Below are 25,530 nucleotides of genomic sequence, written 5' to 3'. Positions count from 1 at the left end.
GCAACTATTCTTGGCACTGCAGGTTACTTCTCTCAGGTCCTGATTCCAATTCCCTTATGAATGCCATGAACAAATCTACCTCTACCACTTCATCAAGCAATGCATTCCATATTTAATCACTCAATGTGTGAATAAAATAATTTTGCTCCCCTAGTATTTTCTCAATTACCTTAAATTCTGCAGCTTTCCTGTAGATTTCCTACAGTTCCTGTAGATTTGTTGGTTTACCATTTGAATAAGCAAATAATGGAGATAGGACTGACAACAGGATATCCTAATATGTTTCTCTTTTCTTTAGACATAATTGCATTGAGAATGGTATTGATATCAAATTAAGATGGACTTTTAATATTGACAGACAAATAATTGTCACATGCATAATATCTAAATGTTCACCAACGATTTTCTGTTTAGAAATTAAAAAAGAAAAGCTGAAAAAACCTTCAACAAAACCAAAGGAGAAAGGTAATTGGGTCTATTATGCAACTGTGGAAAGAAAATTCCTAAATTTCATGTTTATGAGCAAGTGAAGATTATGTGTTGGAAAAAACCAGCTGCTGCACGAAGCCTGCACTATACCATAAAACCAGAACATCATAATATAATGCTTCTCTTTCATGGCCAACCAGTCAGCCATGTGTCCAGGAATGCATGGAAAAAGAAGAGTTGCTTAGAATTCCATTCATTCCTCTGCTTACATGTTTATGGTTTCTGCTTACAGTTCCTCCTTAGTACATTAGCTGGAATAATCTAGCACAAGTACAGTTATCATGATCATTCAAGTCTGTGTTTGCAGCCTGCATGAGAAATGCTGCTAATCCAACTCGACAGCTATTCTTGAGCGCTGCTTTTCTCAGGTCTTGATTCCAATTTCCTTATGAAGGCCACAAACATATCTTCGTCTATCACCTTGTCAAGCAATGCATTCCCATATCCAATCACTCACTGTGTGAATAAAATACTAAAATAAGTTTATGAACAAATGGTTGATGTGTTGGAAAATACTAGCTTCTACATGAAGCCTGCCCTATTCCATGAGACCAGAACATCATCATAAATGCTTCTTTTCTTGGCTGACCAGCCAGTATCATGTGTGCAGAAACACATGGAAGAAGAAGATTTGTTTAGAATTCCATTCACTCCTCTGTTTATGTGGTTCTGGTTTCTGCTTACAGTTCATTCCTAGTAAATTAAAGAGCATAATCTAGCAAAAGAACAGTTATCATGGTCAGAAGGTACACAAAATTGCTGGAGAAACTCAGCGGGTGCAGCAGCATCTATGGAGCGAAGGAAATAGGCGACGTTTCGGGCCTATTTTTGAAGAAGTTATCATGGTCATTCCACTTATTCTCTGCTTATTAGGTTTAGGTTTCTGCTCACAGTTAGTCCTTAGTATATTAACTAGAAAAATCTCTCAGTGTAAGTATTATCATGGTCATTCAACTCTATGTTAGCAATGTGCAGGAGAAATGCATCTAGTACAATATATTTTACTATTTTGTTCATTACCTTTCTCTTTTGTCCAGGACTTAATGCCCTGAAAATGTAATTGATACCACATTAAGATGGGCTTTAATATTGTCAGACAAATAATTCTTACATGCATAATTTCTAAAAGTATTATTACCATTTTCTTTGTAGAAATTGAGAAAGAAACGCCGATAAAACCCTTAGCCGAAACAAAGGCAAAAGGTAATTGGGTTTATTTTGCAAATGTTGATAGACAATTTCTGAATTTGGCAGAGAAGAGTTGTTGTGCCGAATAGCCCAATTCTGCTCCCAGAACTTATGAATTACAAGTTTATCAACAAGTGGAGTTAATGGGTTGGAAAAGACCAGATGAGACATGAAGCCTGCCCTATACCAGGAGACCAGAACGTCATAATATTTTTTTTCTTGGCTGACCAGCCAGCCATGTGTCCAAGAACACATAGAAAAACAAGAGTAGCTTAGAATTCCATTAATTCCTCTGCTTACGTGGTTCTTGTACTGCTTACAGTTCCTCTTTAGTACATTGACAATAATCTAGCAAACGAACTGTTATCATGGTCATTCAAATATGTGCTAGCAGCCTGCATGAGAAATGCAACTAATCCAACTCTGCAGCTATTCTTGAGCACTGCACAATAATGCATTAAAAGGTGACTCACCTCCTGACATCGCAAGGTCTTTCCTCCATCTACAAGGCATAAGTCAGGAGTGTGATTGAAAACAATTCACTTGCCTTGATGAGTGCAGTCAAGAAGCTTGACATTATCCAGGAAAATGCAGCTCGCTTTACTAGCTGAGACTGAGTTACTCCAGCTTTTTATGTCTATCTTCGCTTTACTAGTATCTGATCAACCTCCCAAACCATTCATTCCATCCACCACCGATTGCAAAGTATTGGAATTGAGCATTGGTTTACTATTATCACATGCACCGAGAAACACTGAATAGGTTTCCCTTTTGTTTCGACGAAATTGTCCTGAAAAAGGTATTGATATCAAATTAAGATGGACTTTTAATGTTGTCAGACTAATAATTGTCACACGTATAATTTCTAAATGTTTATCAACCATTTTCTTTTTAGAAATTGAAAAAGAAAAGCAGAAAAAACCTTCAATCAAACCAAAGGAGAAAGGTAAATGGGTTTATTATTGAATTATTATTATTAAAGAATATTCCTTAATTTTAAGTTTATGAACAAATGGAGTTGATGGATTGGAAAAGATCAACTTCTACATGAACCATGAGAACAAAACATCATATTAAAATGCTTCATTTTTTCTTGGCTAACCAGCCAAACATGTGTCCAGGATCACATGGAATAAGAAGAGTTGCTTAGAATTCCATTCACTTCTCTGCTTACATGGTTCTAGTTTCTGCTTACAGTTCTTTCTTAGTACATTAACTAGCATAATCTAGCAAAAGAACAGTTATCATGGGCCATCAAATGTGTGTTAGCTGCCTGCTTGAGAAATGCAGCTAATCCACTCTGCAACTATTCTTGAGCACTGCAGGTTACTTCTCCCATGTCCTGATTCCCATTCCCTTATGAAGGCCACGAAAAAATCTACCACTACCACTTCATCAAGCAATGCATTCCATATCTAATCATTCACTGTGTGAATAAAATACATCGTATTTTCTCATTTACCTTAAATTCTGCAGCTTTCCTGTAGATTTCCTTCAGTTCCTGGAGATTTGTTGGTTTGCCATTTGAATAAGCAAATAATGGAGATAGGAATGTCAACAGAATATCCTAATATGTTTCCCTTTTCTTTAGACCTAATTGCCTTGAAAATGGTATTGATATCAGATTAAGATGGACTTTTAATATTGACAGAAAAATAAATGTCACATGCATAATTTCTAAATGTTCACCAACTATTTTCTGTTTAGAAATTAAAAAAGAAAAACAGAAAAAACCTTCAACCAAACCAAAGGAGAAAGGTAATTGGGTCTATTATGCAACTGTGGAACGAAAATTACTAAGATTTAAGTTTATGAACAAGTGAAGTTTATGGGTTGGAAAAAACCAGCTGCTGCACGAAGCCTGCACTATACCATAAAACCAGAACATCATAATATAATGCTTCTCTTTCATGGCCAACCAGCCAGCCATGTGTCCAGGAATGCATGGAAAAAGAAGAGATGCTTTGAATTCCATTAATTCCTCTGCTTACATGTTTATAGTTTCTGCTTACAATTCCTCCTTAGTACATTAGCTAGAATAATCTAGCACAAGTACAGTTATCATGATCATTCAAGTCTGTGTTTGCAGCTTGCATGAGAAATGCAGCTAATCCAACTCGACAGCTATTCTTGAGCGCTGCTTTTCTCAGGTCTTGATTCCAATTTCCTTATGAAGGCCACAAACATATCTTCGTCTATCACCTTGTCAAGCAATGCATTCCCATATCCAATCACTCACTGTGTGAATAAAATTATTTTGTTCCCCTCTTTCTCATTTACCTTAAATTTTCTAGATTTCTTCAGTTCCTGGAGATTTGTTAGTTTGTAAATAAGCAAATAATGGAGATAGGACTGTCAATTGAATATCCTTTATTGAAGGCATTCACTCGAACCCAAAAAGGAGTGCCAGGTACAATAGTGCATCAAAAAGTGACTCACCTCCTGGCATTGCAAGATCTTTCCTCCATCTACAAGGCATAAGTCAGGAGTGTGATTGAAAACAATTCACTTGCCTTGATGAGTGCAGTCAAGAAGCTTGACATTATCCAGGAAAATGCAGCTCGCTTTACTAGCTGAGACCCGTTGAGTTACTCCAGCTTTTTATGTCTATCTTCGCTTTACTAGTATCTGATCAACCTACCAAACCATTCATTCCATCCACCACCGATTGCAAAGTATTGGAATTGAGTATTGGTTTACTATTATCACATGCACCGTGAAACACTGAATAGGTTTCCCTTTTGTTTCGACGAAATTGTCCTGAAAAAGGTATTGATATCAAATTAAGATGGACTTTTAATGTTGTCAGACCAATAATTGTCACACGTATAATTTCTAAATGTTTATCAACCATTTTCTTTTTAGAAATTGAAAAAGAAAAGCAGAAAAAACCTTCAACCAAACCAAAGGAGAAAGGTAATTGGGTCTATTATGCAACTGTGGAACGAAAATTACTAAGATTTAAGTTTATGAACAAGTGAAGTTTATGGGTTGGAAAAAACCAGCTGCTGCACGAAGCCTGCACTATACCATAAAACCAGAACATCATAATATAATGCTTCTCTTTCATGGCCAACCAGCCAGCCATGTGTCCAGGAATGCATGGAAAAAGAAGAGATGCTTTGAATTCCATTAATTCCTCTGCTTACATGTTTATAGTTTCTGCTTACAATTCCTCCTTAGTACATTAGCTAGAATAATCTAGCACAAGTACAGTTATCATGATCATTCAAGTCTGTGTTTGCAGCTTGCATGAGAAATGCAGCTAATCCAACTCGACAGCTATTCTTGAGCGCTGCTTTTCTCAGGTCTTGATTCCAATTTCCTTATGAAGGCCACAAACATATCTTCGTCTATCACCTTGTCAAGCAATGCATTCCCATATCCAATCACTCACTGTGTGAATAAAATTATTTTGTTCCCCTCTTTCTCATTTACCTTAAATTTTCTAGATTTCTTCAGTTCCTGGAGATTTGTTAGTTTGTAAATAAGCAAATAATGGAGATAGGACTGTCAATTGAATATCCTTTATTGAAGGCATTCACTCGAACCCAAAAAGGAGTGCCAGGTACAATAGTGCATCAAAAAGTGACTCACCTCCTGGCATTGCAAGATCTTTCCTCCATCTACAAGGCATAAGTCAGGAGTGTGATTGAAAACAATTCACTTGCCTTGATGAGTGCAGTCAAGAAGCTTGACATTATCCAGGAAAATGCAGCTCGCTTTACTAGCTGAGACCCGTTGAGTTACTCCAGCTTTTTATGTCTATCTTCGCTTTACTAGTATCTGATCAACCTCCCAAACCATTCATTCCATCCACCACCGATTGCAAAGTATTGGAATTGAGTATTGGTTTACTATTATCACATGCACCGTGAAACACTGAATAGGTTTCCCTTTTGTTTCGACGAAATTGTCCTGAAAAAGGTATTGATATCAAATTAAGATGGACTTTTAATGTTGTCAGACCAATAATTGTCACACGTATAATTTCTAAATGTTTATCAACCATTTTCTTTTTAGAAATTGGAAAAGAAAAGCAGAAAAAACCTTCAATCAAACCAAAGGAGAAAGGTAAATGGGTTTATTATTGAATAATTATTATTAAAGAATATTCCTTAATTTTAAGTTTATGAACAAATGGAGTTGATGGATTGGAAAAGACCAACTTCTACATGAACCATGAGAACAAAACATCATATTAAAATGCTTCATTTTTTCTTGGCTAACCAGCCAAACATGTGTCCAGGATCACATGGAATAAGAAGAGTTGCTTAGAATTCCATTCACTTCTCTGCTTACATGGTTCTAGTTTCTGCTTACAGTTCTTTCTTAGTACATTAACTAGCATAATCTAGCAAAAGAACAGTTATCATGGGCCATCAAATGTGTGTTAGCTGCCTGCTTGAGAAATGCAGCTAATCCACTCTGCAACTATTCTTGAGCACTGCAGGTTACTTCTCTCATGTCCTGATTCCCATTCCCTTATGAAGGCCACGGAAAAATCTACCACTACCACATCATCAAGCAATGCATTCCATATCTAATCACTCACTGTGTGAATAAAATACCTCGTATTTTCTCATTTACCTTAAATTCTGCAGCTTTCCTATAGATTTCCTTCAGTTCCTGGAGATTTGTTGGTTTGCCATTTGAATAAGCAAATAATGGAGATAGGAATGTCAACAGAATATCCTAATATGTTTCCCTTTTCTTTAGACCTAATTGCCTTGAAAATGGTATTGATATCAGATTAAGATGGACTTTTAATATTGACAGAAAAATAAATGTCACATGCATAATTTCTAAATGTTCACCAACTATTTTCTGTTTAGAAATTAAAAAAGAAAAACAGAAAAAACCTTCAACCAAACCAAAGGAGAAAGGTAATTGGGTCTATTATGCAACTGTGGAACGAAAATTACTAAGATTTAAGTTTATGAACAAGTGAAGATTATGGGTTGGAAAAAACCAGCTGCTGCACGAAGCCTACACTATACCATAAAACCAGAACATCATAATATAATGCTTCTCTTTCATGGCCAACCAGCCAGCCATGTGTCCAGGAATGCATGGAAAAAGAAGAGTTGCTTTGAATTCCATTAATTCCTCTGCTTACATGTTTATAGTTTCTGCTTACAATTCCTCCTTAGTACATTAGCTAGAATAATCTAGCACAAGTACAGTTATCATGATCATTCAAGTCTGTGTTTGCAGCTTGCATGAGAAATGCAGCTAATCCAACTCGACAGCTATTCTTGAGCGCTGCTTTTCTCAGGTCTTGATTCCAATTTCCTTATGAAGGCCACAAACATATCTTCGTCTATCACCTTGTCAAGCAATGCATTCCCATATCCAATCACTCACTGTGTGAATAAAATTATTTTGTTCCCCTCTTTCTCATTTACCTTAAATTTTCTAGATTTCTTCAGTTCCTGGAGATTTGTTAGTTTGTAAATAAGCAAATAATGGAGATAGGACTGTCAATTGAATATCCTTTATTGAAGGCATTCACTCGAACCTAAAAAGGTATGCCAGGTACAATAGTGCATCAAAAAGTGACTCACCTCCTGGCATTGCAAGGTCTTTCCTCCATCTACAAGGCATAAGTCAGGAGAGTGATGGAAAACACTCCACGTGCCGTGATGAGTGCAGTCAAAAAGCTTGGCACTATCCAGGACAAAGCGGCTCGCTTTACTAGCTGAGACCCGTTGAGTTACACCAGCTTTTTGGGTCTATCTTCGCTTTACAAGTATCATATCAACCTCCCGAAACATTCATTCCATCCACCATCGATTGCAAAGTAATGGAATTGAGTATTGCTTTATTATTGTCACATGCACCGAAACACTGAATATGTTTCCCTTTTGTTTAGACCAAATTCCCCTGAAAATGGTATTGATATGAAATTAAGATGGACTTTTAATATTGTCAGACAAATATTTGTCATATGTATAATTTCTAACCTTTATCTTTTTAGAAATTAAAAAGGAAAAGCAGAAAAAACCTTCAATCAAACCAAAGGAGAAAGGTAATTCGGTTTATTATTGAATTATGGAAAGAATATTCCCAAATTTATGAACAAATGGTTGATGTGTTGGAAAATACTAGCTTCTACATGAAGCCTGCCCTATTCCATGAGACCAGAACATCATAATAAAATGCTTCTTTTCTTGGCGCATGTGCACAGGAACTCATGGAATAAGAAGAGTTGTTTAGAATTCCATTCACTCCTCTGCTTACATGGTTCTGGTTTCTGCTTACAGTTCTTTCTTAGTACATTAATTAGCACAATCTAGCAAGAGAACAGTTATCATGGTCATTAAAATGTGTGTTAGCAGCCTGCTTGAGAAATGTAGCTAATCCAATTTTGCAACTAATCTTGAGCTCTGCAAGTTACTTCACTCACGTCCTGATTCCAATTCCCTTATGAAGGCCACAAAAAATTCTACCTCTACCACTTCATCAAGCAATGCATCAAGTAATCACTCACTGTGTGAATAAAATACTTTTGCTCCCCTCACATTTTCTCATTTACCTTAAATACTGCAGCTTTCCTGTAGATTTCCTACAGTTCCTGTAGATTTGTTAGTTTGCCATTTGAATAAGCAAATAATGGAGACAGGACTGTCAACAGAATATCCTAATATGTTTCCCTTTCCTTTAGACCTAATTGACTTGAAAATGGTATTGATATCAGATTAAGATGGACTCTTAATATTGACAGACGAACAGTTCTCACGTGCAAATTTTCGAAATGTTTACCAACCATTTTCTTTTTAGAAATTCAAAAAGAAAAGAAGAAAAAACCTTCAACCAAACCAAAGGAGAAAGGTAATTAGGTTTATTATGGAATTGTGGAAAGAATATTCCTGAATTTTAAGTTTATGAACAAGTGTACTTGATGGGTTGGAAAATACCAGCGGCAGCACGAAGCCTGCCCTATACCATGAGACCGAAACATCATAATAAAATGCGTCTTTTTTCTTGGCTGACCTGTAGATTTGTTAGTTTGCCATTTGAATAAGCAAATAATGGAGATAGGACTGTTAACTGAATATCCTTTATTGAAGGCATTCACTCAAACCCCAAAAGGAGTGCCAGGTGCAATAGTGCATCAAAAGGTGAAGACTCGCTGAGTTACTCCAGTTTTTTGTGTCTATCTTCGCTTTACTGATCAACTACCCGAAACATTAATTCCATCCACCACCGATTGCAAAGTCATAGAATTGAGTATTGGTTTATTATTGTCACATGCTCCGAGAAACACTGAATATGATTCCCTTTTGTTTAGAACAAATTGCCATGAAAATGATACTGATATCAAATTAAGATGGACTTTTAATATTGTCAGACTAATAATTGTCAAATGCATGATTTCTAACCATTTTCATTTTAGAAATTGAAAAAGAAAAGGAGAAAAAACCTTCAACCAAACCAAAGGAGAAAGGTATTCGGGTTTATTATTGAATTGTGGAAAGAATATTCCCAAATGTTAAGTTTCTGAACAAATGGTGCTGATGAGTTGAAAAAGACTAGCTTCTACATGAAACCTGCCCTATTCCATGAGACCAGAACATCATAATAAAATGCTTCTTTGTTCTTGGCCAGCCAGTCAGTCATGTGTCCAGGAACACATGGAAAAAGAAGAGTTGCTCAGAATTCCATGAATTCCTCTGCTTACGTGGTTCTGGTTCTGCTTACAGTTCCTCCTTAGTACATTAACTAAATTAATCTAGCAAAATAACTGTTATCATGGTCATTCCAGTCTGTGTTAGCAGCCTGCATGAGAAACATCGCTAATACAACTCCGCAGGTATTCTTGAGCACTGCGGGCTTACTACTCTCAGGTCCTGATTCCAATTCCCTTATGGCCACAATCAAATCTACCGCTACCATCTTGTCGAGCAATGCATTCCCATATCTAATCATTCACTGTGTGAATAAAATACCTTTGCTCCCCTCACTTTTTTTCACTTACCTTATATTCTGTAACTTTCCTACAGTTCCTGTAGATTTGTTAGTTTGCTATTTGAATAAACAAATAATGGAGATAGGACCGTCAACTGAAAATCTTTATTGAAGTAATTCACTCGCACCCAAAAAGGAGTGCCAGGTACAATAGTGCATCAAAAGGTGACCCGACTCCTGACATCGCAAGGTCTCTCCTCCATCTACAAGGCATAAGTCAAGAGTGTGATGGAAAACAATCCACTTGCTTTGATGGGTGTCATCAAGAGGCTTGGCACTATCCAGGACAAAGCAGCTCGCTTTTCTAGCTGAGACCCGTTGAGTACTCCAACTTTTTGTGTCTATCTTCGCTTTACTATCAACCTCCCAAAACATTCATTCCATCCACCACCGTTTGCAAACTAATGGAATTGAGTATTGGCTTATCATTGTCACATGCACCGAGAAACACGGAATAGGTTTCCCTTTTGTTCAGACCTTATTGCTCTGAAAATGGTATTGATATCAAATTAAGATGGACTTTTAATGGTGTCAGACAAATAATTGTCACATGTATAATTTCTAAATGTTTATCAACCATTTTCTTTTTAGAAATTAAAAAAGAAAAGCAGAAAAAACCTTCAGCCAAACCAAAGGAGAAAGGTAATTGAGTTTATTGTAGAGTTGTGGAAAGAATATTCCTAAATTTTAAGTTTATGACCAAGTGTAGTTGATGGGTTGGAAAAGACTACACGAAGCCTGCCCTAAACCTTGAGTCTAGAACATCATGATAAAATTCTTATTTTTTTCTTGCACAACCAGCTGACATGTGTCCAGGAACACATGGAAAAAGGAGAGTTCCTTAGAAATCCATTCATTCCTCTGCTTATGTGGTTCTGATTTCTGCTTACAGTTCCACCTTAGTGCATTAACTAGGATAATCTAGCAAAGTAACTATTAACATGGTCATTCAAATGTGTGTTAGCAGCCTGCATGAGAAATGCAACAAATCCAACTCCACAGGTATTCTGGAGCGTTGCAGTTTACATCTCTCAGGCCCAGATTCCAATTCCCTTATGAAGGCCACAAACAAATCTATCTCTACCACCTTATCAAGCAATGCATATCACCTTATCACCTTATTGCACCTTATCAGCAATATTCAATCACTCAATGTGTGAATACAATACTTTTGTTCCCCTCAATTTTTCTCATTTACCTTAAATTTTGTAGCTTTCCTGTAGATTTCCTGCAGAACCTGTAGATTTGTTAGTTCACCATTTGAATAAGCAAATAATGGAGATAGGACTGTCAACAGAATATCCGAATATGTTTCCTTTTTGTTTAGGCCTAATTGTCCTGAAAATGGTATTTATATAAAATTAAGATGGACTTTTAATATTGTCAGACAAATAATTGTCACGTGCATAATTTCTAAATGTTCACCAACCATTTTCTTTTCAGGAATTAAAAAAGAAAAGCTGAAAAAACCTTCAATCAAACCAAAGGAGAAAGGTAATTGGGTTTATTATGCAATTATGCAAAGAATATTCCTACATTTCAAATGAACAAATTAAGTTGATGAGTTGGAAAAATACCAGCTGCAACACGAAGCCTGCCATATACCATGAGACTAGAACATCATAATAAAATGCTTCTTTGTTCTTGGCCAACCAGCCAGCCATGTGTTCAGGAATGCATGGAAAAAGAAGAGTTTCCTAAAATTTCCATTTACTCTATGCAGGTAGAGTTTAAAGAGTTAGGAAAGGACAGAAAAATGCTTTTAATATAAAAGGATTTCAAATATTTTAATGATTTTAAGAATGATTCACTATGCCAGTATTTATTGTCACTCCTGAATTATCCAAGATATGAGCAGGATTTAAAGAGCCTCACATTATTCAGAGGACAGGTTTCCTTTCCTAATGGACATCATTGAACAAGATGGCATTTACATCAAGGTCATGGTAATGTCTTGCCTACCAAGATTATTCATTTAGTTCCAGATTTGAACTTTTATTTCCCAATCAACACTGTTACTTAAGCGAACTGCTGCATGACCATACACCTTTAGCCCAAAAGCTGTTGTTGACACAGGCTCCAGACCTTTCGTTTTCCAGCATTGACCAATATGGCAGGCAGTGTATTTGCAATGTCCTGTTACCATGCACCATGAAAAATGCTTGGAGAATTTATGCTGTAAAGTCTACAATTTGTTTCCTAAGTCTCCAGGCCTCTCTGACAGGTTAGAGTTTCTGTAAATTCTAATTGCACAATTTAAGATTTTTTGAATGTATTAATATGTATTTGCTTTTGTTCTGGCTCAAATTCCCTGAAAAATACAAATTGAGATGGTCTTTAATATTGTCAAATAAATGTTATATTCATGATTTCTAAAACTTTACCAACCATTTTGTTTATAAAATTGAAAAAGAAAAAACAGTGGAGAAACCAAAGGAAAAAGGTAATTAGGCATATTATGTGATTGTGGAAAACATTTCTGAGTTTCAACTTCATGAATATGTGGAGTTGATGGGCAGGAAATGACCAGCTGCTACATGAAGTCAGCCTTACATCATGAGATCAGAGCATCATAATGATATGTTTCGCTCTTGCCCCATGATGTAGACTGATGCACACTGAATGCAAAATTTGAGGATTGGTTATTAGGTTAATATTGTCACATGTACTGAGATACAGTGAAAAATGTTGTGCACATAGAAACATAGAAACATAGAAAATAGGTGCAGGAGTAGGCCATTCGGCCCTTCGAGCCTGCACAGCCATTCGATATGATCATGGCAGATCATCCAACTCAGTATCCCATCCCTGCCTTCTTTCCATACCCCCTGATGTCTTTAGCCACAAGGGCCACATCTAACTCCCTCTTAAATATAGCCAATGAACTGGCCTCAACTACCTTCTGTGGCAGAGAATTCCATAGATTCACCACTCTCTGTGTAAAAAATGATTTTCTCATCTCGGTCCTAAAAGACTTCCCTCTTATCCTTAAACTGTGACCCCTAGTTCTGGACTTCCCCAACATCGGGAATAATCTTCCTGCATCTAGCCTGTCCAATCCCTTAAGAATTTTGTAAGTTTCTATAAGATCCCCCCTCAATCTTCTAAATTCTAGCGTGTACAAGCCGAGTCTACCCAGTCTTTCTTCATATGAAAGTCCTGCCATCCCAGGAATCAGTCTGGTGAACCTTCTCTGTACTCCCTCTATGGTAAGAATGTCTTTCCTCAGATTAAGAGACCAAAACTGTACGCAATACTCCAGGTGTGGTCTCACCAAGACCCTGTACAACTGCAGTAAAATCTTCCTACTCTTATACTCAAATCCTTTTGCTATGAATGCTAACATACCATTTGCTTTCTTCACTGCCTGCTGCACCTGCATTCCTACTTTCAATGACTGGTGTACCATGACACCCAGGTCTCGTTGCATTTCCCCTTTTCCTAATCGGCCACCATTCAGATAAAAGTCTACTTTCCTGTTTTTGCCACCAAAGTGGATAACCTCACATTTATCCACATTATACTGCATCTGCCATGCATTTTCCCACTCACCCAACCTATCCAAGTCACCTTGCAGCCTCCTAGCATCCTCCTCACAGCTAACACTGCCCCCCAGCTTCGTGTCATCCGCAAATTTGGAGATGTTACATTCAATTCCCTCATCCAGATCATATATTGTAAATAGCTGGGGTCCCAGCACTGAGCCTTGCGGTACCCCACTAGTCACTGCCTGTCATTCTGAAAAGGACCCATTTACTCCTACTCTTTGCTTCCTGTCTGCCAGCCAGTTCTCTATCCACATCAATACTGAACCCCCAATACCGTGTGCTTTAAGTTTGCATACTAATTTCTTATGTGGGACCTTGTCGAAAGCCTTCTGAAAGTCCAGATATAAAACATCCACTGGTTCTCCCTTATCCACTCTACTAGTTACATCCTCGGCAGTTTGGTCATATAGTACATGTATACAATCTAGCATAGCACACCATCGATAAAATGGACCCAATGCTACCTTCTGGGCTATTCCAATAAAATCGTTCAAACTTGTGACCTCCACCAAGAAGGATAAAGATAGCATGTACCACCCTGACTTGGAAGTATATTACCTATCTTCATTCAGTTTCATTTGCCCACTGACTCAATCTTTATTTATCAATTGCAGCATTACAATATTCTTATCACCGCTCCTTCCACCTATGGTTATATTACAGGTTTCAGGAGGGGGGTAGCTTAAGGGTTTTGATGGAAGGATATGGATTATGTGCAGGCAGTTAAAAGTTGGTCTTCACATCATGTTCGGCACAGACATTGTGGACCGAAGGTCCTATTCTTGTGCTGTACAGTTCTATGTTCTGCGTTCCATTTTGGTTTGACAAAATATGTTTAAAACTCTCAGTGAATTTCAGTGTGCAAAGGGAGACTACTGTGCTCATGACAAATCTTTGAAAGGCAACACATTTTGTGCAATTCCTAAATCAATTTTCCAAACCGTATCTGCTGTCAGCAAACACTTTCCTGGCGATCATTTCTATGAAACTGTGGAATAACCACACCCTGCGCTTTGCTGCATAAGATCTTTGCATTCTGGAAGTTCTGGTCATTGTCTGAATTTGTTGCAGATGAAATGTACAACAGCTGCATTTTAACTCAACATTATGGTGGGATCAAGCACACTGTAGCACTGATGTGCAATGTCCTCTATTGTGTTTGTAATTATTTCATTAAATATGCTAAAAAGCTTTCAACTGAAAAGTGCTCATTATTACAATTCCAGATATGACTCGACTATGACTATGCATAGTAACAATGACCATTCTAACATCCTGCACATTGTTAAGATCAAATGTTTATAATTTCAGGTATTTTGGTAATTGTCTTCCTTGTCACAGAATTAATTGTAATCAGATCAATTTTCATTAGTAAAATCAGAATGTGGTAACTGGAGGTGGCGAGAGCCAAAGTGCTCAAAATGTAAAATTTTATTTTGGGGCACTAGAAATTGGAGCAATCATAAGAAATAAAATACATTTACTTATTGTTTGAAGGTATGCAATGCTGACATTGATTCAGAATGTGATCAGTTATGTGCATCCTAAAGTGAAAATATTTGAGGAGCCTGACTAACATCTTTGCCTGCAGACACATTTTCTCAATAATTGTTGACATTCAACAAAAATATACTGAAGATACTTCACAGTTCATGGAAGAACTGACAAAATTACCTGTAATTTTCTTACCGATGGAGTAAGTAGTTGCCATTAAAGTCATTTCCAAAACTATTCATCCAGAGTTCAATATTGACTGATATTATAAGCAGATCTCTTTTTCCTTCACTGAGGAAGACACAAACAATCTCCCAGATGTACTGGAGGACAGAGGATCTAAGGGGGTAGAGGAACTGAAATAAATTTTGATTAGGCGAGAAATAGTATTGGGTAGGCTAATAGGACTGAAGGATGATAAATCCCCTGGACCTGATGGTCTGCATCCCAGGGTCCTCAGGGAGGTGGCTCTAGAAATAGTGGACGCATTGGTGATCATTTTCCAATGTTCAATAGATTCAGGATCAGTTCCTGTGGATTGGAGGATAGCTAATGTTATCCCACTTTTCAAGAGATGAGCGAGAGAGAAAACGTGGAATTACATACGAGTTAACCTGACTTCGGTGGTGGGAAAGATGCTGGAGTCAATTATTAAAGAGGTAATTATGGGGCATTTGGATAGCAGTAAATGGATTAGTCCAAGTCAACATGGATTTATGAAAGGGAAATCATGCTTGACTAATCTTCTGGATTTTTTTGAGAATGTGACAAGTAAAATGGATGAAGGGGTGCCAGTGGATGTAGTGTATCTAGACTTTCAGAAAGCCTTTGATAAGGTCCCGCACGGGAGACTGATGACTAAAATTAGAGCACATGTTATTGGGGGTAGGGTGTTGACCTGGATAGAAAATTGGTTGGCAGACCGGAAGCAAAGAGTAGGAGTGAACGGGTCCTTTTCAGAATGGCAGGCAGTGACGAGTGGAGTGCCGCAAGGCTCGGTGTTGGGGCCACAACTGTTTACCATATATATTAATGATTTGGAAGAGGGAATTAGGAGCAACACTAGAAAGTTTGCGGATGACACAAAGCTGGGTGGCAGTGTGAGCTGTGAAGAGGATGTTAGGAGGTTGCAGGGTGACCTGGACAGGTTGAGTGAGTGGGCAGATGCGTGGCAGATGCTGTATAATATAGATAAATGTGAGGTTATCCACTTTGACGGCAAAAACAAGAGGGCAGATTATTATCTCAATGGGGTTAGGTTAGGTAAGGAGAAGGTGCAGCGAGACCTGGGTGTCCTTGTACACCGGTCACTGAAAGTTGGCTTGCAGGTACAGCAGGCAGTGAAGAAAGCTAATGGAATGTTGGCCTTCATAACAAGAGGATTTCAGTATAGGAGTAAAGAGGTTCTTCTGCAGTTGTCCAGGGCTCTGGTGAGAACAACATCTGGAGTATTGTGTACAGTTTTGGTCTCCTAATTTGAGGAAGGACATCCTTGTGATTGAAGCAGTGCAGCGTAGGTTCACAAGATTGATCCCTGGGATGGGGGGACTGTCATATGAGGAAAGATTGAAAAGACTAGGCTTGTATTCATTGGAGTTTAGAAGGATGAGGGGGAATCTTATAGAAAGATATAAAATTATAAAAGGACTGGACAAGTAAGATGCAGGAAAAATGTTCCCAATGTTGGGCGAGTCCAGAACCAGGGGCCACACTTAGAATAAAGGGGAGATCATTTAAGACTGAGGTGATAAAAAACTTTTTCACCCAGAGAGTTGTGAATTTATGGAATTCCCTGCCACAGAGGGCAGTGGAGGCCAAGTCACTGGATGGGTTTAATAGAGTGTTAGATAGAGCTCTAGGGGCTAGTGGAGTCAAGGGATATGGGGAGAAGGCAGGCACGGGTTATTGATAGGGGATGATCAGCCATGATCACAATGAATGGCGGTGCTGGCTCGAAGGGCCGAATGGCCTCCTCCTGCACCTATTTTCTATGTTTCTATGTTTCTATATTTCCAGATATTCAAATCTATCATATTCAGCATTTGCCTCAATAGAAATAATAGAAATGGCACCTGACTTCTATGTGCTGGCAATCTGTTGTATTATTTTCCTCTCCTTTTCTCTCTAAAATCTAAAAGAACATGAACATTATTGTATTGGTGTTTTTGGTCCCTCTTTTTTTCCCCTGCAGATTTGGCAAATGCATATTTGAGGCCACAATCCTATGAGACCAATATTAGAGCAACACTGAAAGTATGTTGCTTAAACACAAGTAAATGCCAAAACGAAACAAAAATAATATCACTTCCACAGTTTTGAAGCTTTGTCCTTCCCTCCAAATAAGATCCATCAGTATCTTATCCCATCCTTTCCTATTGGTGTCTGTGATCTTTTCACAGAGATTGTAATCTGGCAGCAGATCCCATCTAGTTATACTGGATAACAGCTGATTTGAAGAAAAATGAATTAACTGAATGGGGCAGTTGGGAGTTGAATCAGTGAGATCATGAGGACACATTTTGTTTTGGGAGCTCTTTTACTTTTATTGGTTTGTCATTTTTAGTTTTAGCCTATTTTAGTGATTAATGCTGCAGAGCTTGGGTCAAATTCTTCGGCATGTGATATAAAGAACAACATTTTCTGTAAATTGAAACTCACATGGAACACAATAGAAGCAATCTTTTGAAATGAAATGTAGGAATGGAAACATAAGCAATTTATGCGTGAGATGTTCCATTGGAAATCAGATCCACATTATTGAAATTCTTCCTTTGAAATTATGCCTGTGCCTAATAAGCTGATTAGAATTTAGCAGTGTTGTGATGTGAGAGGCTGTTGTTCGTTCCATGAAATTGGATTACATTCATCACCACTCTCTTCAATAAGGATTTGTCAACAAAATTTAAGTAGGTGATGGCCAAATGCATTCTCGGTGATTTTAAACCCTGATAAATAATAACTGCTGAATTAGAAATATATTCTCATCTTATACAAGTCAAAAGTAAGTTGTTCATCATGAATTTTAAAATTATTTATTTAAACATTCTCAAAAGAATAAAAGAGATGAGGAACATTTAGTATGCACTGTACATCTGTCTCAATCTTCAAATCTAAATATATAATATGGCTATTGGAACATAACAATTGTGAATGTTAAATGTTATTTACATAAATTTGAAAACGCAGTAGTGTTAAACTGAGACAATTACTTATACTTGTATGATATGTACATTGTCTTTAATGCTTGCGTTTAGTTGAAAGCTATCATTTTCCCATTAATAGATTACTTTACTTTTACATTACTTTAGAGATACAATGCGGAAGAACGCCCGTCAGCCCACTGAGTCCATGCCAATCAACGATCACCCCATACACTAGCACTAACACTATCCTACACACTAGGGACAATTTACAGTTTTACCGAATCAGATTAATTTACAAAGCTACATGTCTTTGGAGCATGGGAGGAAACTGGAGCACCCAGAGAAAACCCACTTGATCACAGGGAGAATATACAAACTCTGTACAAAGAGCACCCATAGTCAGGATCAAACCTGGGTCTCTGACGATGTAAGGCAGCAACTCTACCACTGCACCACAGTGCCGCCCTTGTTTCAATTAGTTTCTATATTTTTTAATAAAGGTCCAAATAGCCTATATTCCACCTTGTGTGATAGAGATTTTTTTCTAAATCCAAAATTATAAATTCATCTTTCAAAATCATTAACAATTATGCTCCAAATAAAGGACATATGAAAACGTCCTCACTTATGCCCTCAAATGGCACAATTAGTGATTTAACATCAAATACATCTTATTAACAAAACAATCTGCTTCTTTGAGTCAGTATTGCTCTAATATATATTAATATTAGATTATGCTAATAGTTTATGCTCATCGTCCTGGATCCAACCATGTACCTTCAAGCGGTCAATATTGTGTGGAGCCGCAGGTGATGAGCAAGGCTTTTTTTTACAATGGAGGAAGACATGAAGACTGGGACACTTAAGACAGTTAATGGAGACGTCTTAAGGACAGTCCGCGTTGCAGTTAAGGAGGTGCTGAATGTTCGAAGGCATTTGAAGATAGATAAATCTCCCAGGCATGAACAGATATATCTGAGGACACTCGGGGAAGATAGAAAAGAAAATGCAGGCATCTTGGCTAAGATATATAAATCATCATTAGGTGCTGGTGAAGTGAGTTAACCAGAGACGCTGCCTGACCCTTTGAGGTATGCGAGAACTTTGTGCTCCATGTAAAATTCCAGCATCTGTATTTCATTGTGTCTCCAGCATTCTTTTGAACCAAGTGTAGATGAATAATGTCTGAAATGATGGATATTTTCATATAAATGGGATAAAATGGTTGAAATTTTTTTTGTGTTGGGTATCATGAGAAATATCTGCTCCCTGATGCACTCAAACCTGGATTTCCTTCATCAGTAGGAATTCTAACAATTTCCAATGTCAGGATGCTTTATTTGATAATGCAGGCATATCCTTATTTTGATGTTGGAAAGGTAGAATTTCAAAAGAGTTTTAATGGAAATTTCTACTTGTTATTCCAAGATCTTAGCTTGAATGCATTCCTCATGCTTCTTGACTCTGGCGTTTTAAATATTTATACGGGTTTTGCAGCTAAGATCCAAAATTAATCAAACACTGCTGCTGATTTTATGACTGAAATACTTCCAATTGTAATGGATTTTAATTAAGAATGTTTTTTTCCTTGAGGGTGTGGATGAATAATATATATTTGTTATACGGTTACTCATATTTATTCTTCCATTTATCTACAGAGCAAGGAAAGCTGAAAAAAGTAAAATCTGCTACAATAGCTACAACTAAAGGTAACAAAGAAAACATATGGCAGTTTACAATGCATAACTTCATTATTTTTAACTAATATTTTGGGTGAAAGTCAGAAAGTCTAGGGTCTATTTCTTAACTTTCTTCTCTAACTCTCTTTCTAATGGGCTTTCTTTTCCCAACACTTTCCTGCATCACGACTCTTTCTAACTTTCCTTACTTCTTTTATTTCTATCTCTCTTAAAGCTCAAAAAATGAAGGGGTACAACAAATGTAATAAGATATATGTGGTGTGTATTACTGTAACTTATTGTACTTCTAATAAAAATAAAAAATAAAAAATAAATAAATAAAATAGAAAGTCAGGTAGATAATTTATGTACAAATCAAGAGCTATCAACTTTCAAAAACGGAAAGAGGGTACTGAGAGCAGCATATTTCAATGTAGTTGGAAACAGATTTAATCTCTATCATCAAAACCAATTATCTGATAAGTACTGAACACTCCCTATTGCCTTTGCCCATCTATCTCTTTGTCAATCCAGATTCATTGGTATTGTTATATTAAAAGAGGATCGTATGGGCAGGAACACAAATGATGAGTTAAGAACAACTATAAATTGCAGGGAGTCATTACAAAGAAATCCCATAAGAAATTTGCAGCACTGATTCTGGTCAATATTGTTGAACAAAATATAAAATACAGAAAGCTGAAATATTTTTGAATGCATGACAATTCAGTTTTAATGAAAAATAAAGTTTAATGAAGTATCTGGAACTTACTGCAAATTGTATGTCCATCTGATCTGAATAAGTATGTTAGCAGAATGGCAGAATTACTGGACTAGTATTCAGAGGGAGGATTAAGCAATCTAATGATATATGTTCAAATCTCACTGCAGCAATGGAGAATTTGGATTCAGCTTAATAACTAAACACAGAAATGAAATACCTTGGCTCTATAATTAAGATGATGAAACTATAGTTATGAAATTACACTGGTCAGAAACAGGCCCTTCCGCCCACCACGTCCATGCTATCCATTGGATTTATCCGTAATAATCCTATTTGCCCACATTAGGTTTGAACGTTCGCATGCCTTGACTGTTCAGGTGCCTGCCTAGATGCCTCTTAAATTTGTGATTGTATCTGACTCCAACACGTCATCTGACAGCGAGTTCCAGATAACAACATGCGGAAAATAATCCTCTGATCATTAACAAAAAACTGTAGATGCTGGTAATCTAAAATAAAACAGAACATTTTGGAAATACTCAGCAGGTCTGACCATATCTGTGGGAAGGGAAGCAGGCAATATTTCAGGCTGAAGACCCTTCACCAGATATAGAAAGAAATTGACACTCCTGGAAGCAAAGTCTCCGTTCTTACTCTCTAACTGCTCCCATTCACTTATTGACTGGGCAATCTTGTTTATAGCTTTTCCCCATGTGGTCACCCTGGTTTACCCTGTTGGCGACATCAACCCCCCCCTCATCATGCAGTAACAAGCTTCTTTTTCCTCTTTCTCAGTTCTGACAAAGGGGGTTTTGATCTCAAATATTCACCTCGTTTCTCTTCCCATAGATGTTTAGTTTAATTTAGTTTATTGCCACATGTATCAAGATACAGTGAAAAGCTTTTGTTGCAGGCTAATCAGTCAGAGGAACGACAATACATGATTACAATAGCCATCCACAATGTAAAGATACATGATAAAGGGAATAACATGAATAATATTTAGTGAAAGATAACGTCCAGTAAAGTCCGATCAAAGATAGTCCGAGGGTAATGAGGTAGAAAATAACTTAGGACTGCTCTCTAGTTGTTGGTGGGATGACTCGGTTAACCGATAACAGCTGGGAAGAAACTGTCCCTGAATCTGGAGGAGTGCATTTTCACACTTCTATAACTTTTGCCCATTGAGAGAGGGGAGAAGAAGCAATGGCCGGGGTGCGACCCATCCTTGATTATGTTGGTGGCCTTGCCAAGGCGTATATGGAATGGAAGGTCCCTCAGGTCTGTTTGATTTGTTGCAGAGAATCTATTTTCAATGAGAGAAGACATGGATTTATGATAATTGGCAGAAAAAGAAAAGAGGTTTTTTCAATGTATTTTTTTCTGGAATGTACAACATTGAATGAGTGCACGCAGATTCAATACTTCCTTTAAAAATGAACTTTTCAATATTGTTGAAGAGCAAAATATTACAAAATAATCTGCACTGTTGCCCAGGCTTCTCAATTTTTTTCCAGCATTATATTCTGAGTGAATCATGAAAGGCATGTAAATTTGCAGAACAACGCAAAGATGACCTTTCTTTCGATCTTCCACGTCTTTCTGTGGTGTGAACTGATGTCTACCACCTGTGATTTATAGGAAATTGGTTGTTGTAAATGTCTAAATCACATCACCTGATCCTTTCATTTATTCATTGTGTAATGTATTTAATATTAACGTATTCACTATACTGCTGACATGATAGGAATATTATGTAGCAAGGAACTGCAGATGCTGGTTTACACCAAAGATAGACACAAAATGCTGGAGCAATTCAGTGGATCAGGCAGCATCCCTGGAGAAAAGCAATAGGTAATGTTTTGGATTACGATCCTTCTTCAGACTGAGAGTGGGGGGAAGAGGGAAACTAGAGAGGTGAAAAGGTACAGAACAGAGTCGGCACCGATGATCCAGGAAATGTGGAGCCCACAATGGTCCATTATTGGCTGTGGAAGAGGTGATAACGAAGGGATACAAACAGTGAAACTAACAGGATGACTAGGATGGGGGAGAGAAGGAGAGAGATGGAATGCAAGCGCTATTGAAATTAAAGAAATCAATACTCATATTGTTGGGTTATAAGCTGTCCGAGCAATATTAGGAATATTGTCCACTCCCATAAAGGTGGCAATGGATGGCTGGATCAAGTTTCCACAATTTATGCTGAAATAGCATGTTACAAGACAAAAATCACCCTGTGGATTGTTTTACACAATTATCAATAATTAATGTTTTGTAATGTTTGCTGAATATTTAAGTAACATTGAGGAATGAACAATATTGAGCTTCATTCTATTGTTTGCCAAATGTTTAGAGGCTGAAACCATGAAGCAAATGAAGCCAAAACCTACGGAAAAAGGTAATGAAGATTAAGCCAATTAAATATTAATCTGTTTTTATAATGCCCTGCTCTCTTTCCTGACATTGCCTAAAGTACAAAACTACCAGTGAGTCTCCAAGGATAAATGAATATGAAACTGATATTCTTAGAATGGAGTAACCTTGGATTTGTCCAGTGAAACCAATATTTGTCCATACAAAGTCATCCCATAAAAAGTTATGATAATTTTGAAATAATGTAATTAATGTAATTAATAAAATCAAAACTAAAATCTGTAAAGCTTGCCTCCATGAACAATCTCTGAACATTAAAAGGCGACTAACTTACCAATTCTGCTCTGATGCAGTCTCAAAATGAGGATGTAAATAACTTGCATCAACAATAAGAGCTGACAAATTTTACGTTGTTTGTTTGGGTAAACCACAATATATAACGTTGTTGCATCATTATCTCCTATTTTATGCTATCAACCGGAGTTGAAATTGGTCTCACTGTGAGAATATGAAATGCCTGCTAACCAATGAATTAAGAGTAGTTTTTCATCAGGCAAAGGGCAAAACATAGATAGCTGACATATCAGAATATTTCCTTTCAAAAATTACCCAGTCTTCTTATGTCATATTCTCATTAACTCCCAACAGCCAAAAAGCCAAAAGTAAAGAGTAAGTGATCTTCATTCAAATGTTATTAATATAGCTTGCAATAATATTTACTTGGAATTGTAGGTGACTTTGAAAAAGCTGTAGATTTTAATATCATAAAATTTTCCATCCTGTGCTTTTAATATACTGATGCCATTGTGTCGGAGGATGGATTTGATTCAGACTTGAAATTCTCTGCGATAATATTCAGCCTTTAATATTTATGCAATATCAGATTCAATGAAATATACAGTTGTTTTGCTTTAACAAAGGAGTTCTTAAGTTTGAAATTGAATTTAACCATGCGTATTGAATGATTAAGATGGAAGCATATGTGCTTAACTCTGCTTCAAACATTCATTTTATATAAATTTTATGGTAATGCAGGTGAAGATCAATTTCTATCCCAATGTCAAATTCCAAAAAGACATGTGGTCCCGTGCTCAGTACATACATGAACCAGGGCATTGGAACCTCAGCAAGTTGGAATCGGGCTTGTCAACTGGTTTTCAATATATTATACTTCAGGCTTGATTTTCTTTAGGCTGAACATTAAAACACTCTTTCAAAATGCTGCATATAACTTTTAAGCACTTATGTACACTGCTGAACAATCCTATTTTTATGGGATGGTTGATTAGTATTGCAAAAACTTGAACATGAAAACTTGGGTGAAAATGCAGTGGGACACTGAAATTGAGTGTGATTACTTGACAGAAAATGAAAAACTTATCAAAATTGTTCAGCCTGTGAATTTTCATTCCAAAAGCTGAGTCATCTACAGAATCTTTGTTCTCTGTCAACCAACAACCTAGGTTAAAACAAAATAAAGAGGCATTGTGATGGGATCAGTTTTGCAGTTAAATCCATTTATTGGCAGATTGCTGATGTTTTATTCAATTGTGCATAGGAGTTGAACCATTATTGATGGTAAAATTCATTATGCCCTTGAAGGAAGCACAGTTATAGCCAGCCTTTATCTGTGGGCCTAAAGATGGCAGGGATATTTCTTGTGTATTCCTCTAAAATAAGAAAACATCAATTTCACATTACTGAAGTCGAAAACTCCTTGAGTCAAGACATGGGGACTTTGGCAGTATACCTACGACAGTAGCATCTAAAGCTGAGTAAAGGAAAAACAGTGTCAACAGCATTCCATCTAAACAACAAGGAAGCTAAGCGAGAGCTAACTGTCTTCGTTAACAACAGGCGATTGGACTTCCAACAAACACCCACTTACCTCGGTGTAAAGCTGGACAGGTCACTTACATTTCATCAACACCTGGCTGGTCTCTGTGACAAGGTCATGGCACGTAGCGGCCTCATCCAACGCCTGGCAGGAACAAGTTGGGGAGCCAGTCCATCAACTCTTCGCACCTCTGCCTTAGCTCTTGTGCATGCTCCAGCTGAGTACTGCGCACCCGTATGGAGTAGTAGACATACTAGCCTGGTAGACACGAGCCTGAACAGCACCTTACGAACCATCACTGGGTGCCTTCAACCTACTCCAGTCGAACAGCTCCCTATACTTGCAGGCATTCCGCCTCCAGGGATCCGAAGGCAAGCAGCAACTCTGACACTATCTCGTCGTGCCATGGACACAGATCACCTCCTCCATCAGGCTATCCGCAGAGAGCAGAGGGCACCCCGACTGAAGTCCCGTCACCCCTTTGCTCCACATGGAAAACAACTCCTAGCATCCATCCAGCCAAATGAGACAAAAGCACACTGGATAGCCACCAAGTGGTCACAGGAGTGGAAGGCAACCTCATCTCCATTACACAGCTACATCTCTTCACCAGATAAAAGCTTTCCAGGGTCTGACCTCCCCAGAGGAGCATGGGTGAAGCTCAACAAACTTCGTACTGGAGTTGGGGGTTTCAATGCCAGCATGTGGAGATGGGGACTCCTCCAAAGCCCAGCCTGCGAATGTGGAGCAGAACAACAGACAGCCAACCTTGTCATCTCTGGGTGCCCGCTCTACCACCCACCAAATGTAGCTCAGGGTCTGGCAAACATTGACGCAGAAACAACAGGCTACTCAAAACCCGGCTTGAGATCTAACTATTCCTTTGGTTTATGTTTCATTTGCAAGAAGAAGAAGAAGAAGAACAGATCAGTTTGCAGAATCAGGAGACAGACATATTAAGTGAGTCCATAACACAGACTTCATTACATGCAGAACTCACGGATTTCATTATTCTATCTCCGTTACACTGACGACTGCATCAGGGCTACCTCCTGCACCCATGCAGAACTCACGGAACCAA

General features: G+C 37.7%; 1 protein-coding gene across 1 annotated transcript in view; it reads left to right on the top strand.

Moving 5' to 3' along the window:
* Positions 1–25,530, top strand: part of trdn (triadin) — a 353,412-nt gene that overhangs the window by 261,987 nt on the left and 65,895 nt on the right. Inside the window, exons 48-57 of the mRNA XM_033022051.1 lie at positions 3,385–3,435; positions 4,543–4,593; positions 6,513–6,624; positions 7,553–7,572; positions 7,658–7,708; positions 10,240–10,290; positions 11,092–11,142; positions 19,492–19,542; positions 22,593–22,637; positions 23,261–23,281. Of these exons, the coding sequence (XP_032877942.1) occupies positions 3,385–3,435; positions 4,543–4,593; positions 6,513–6,624; positions 7,553–7,572; positions 7,658–7,708; positions 10,240–10,290; positions 11,092–11,142; positions 19,492–19,542; positions 22,593–22,637; positions 23,261–23,281 (504 nt within the window). The remainder of the gene's footprint in view (positions 1–3,384; positions 3,436–4,542; positions 4,594–6,512; positions 6,625–7,552; positions 7,573–7,657; positions 7,709–10,239; positions 10,291–11,091; positions 11,143–19,491; positions 19,543–22,592; positions 22,638–23,260; positions 23,282–25,530) is intronic.

The sequence above is a fragment of the Amblyraja radiata genome, chromosome 5 (genome assembly GCF_010909765.2).
Source record: "Amblyraja radiata isolate CabotCenter1 chromosome 5, sAmbRad1.1.pri, whole genome shotgun sequence".
Lineage (NCBI taxonomy): Eukaryota > Metazoa > Chordata > Chondrichthyes > Rajiformes > Rajidae > Amblyraja > Amblyraja radiata.
Note: the sequence above shows the minus strand (reverse complement) of the source record. Positions and strands in the feature narration are given on the sequence as shown.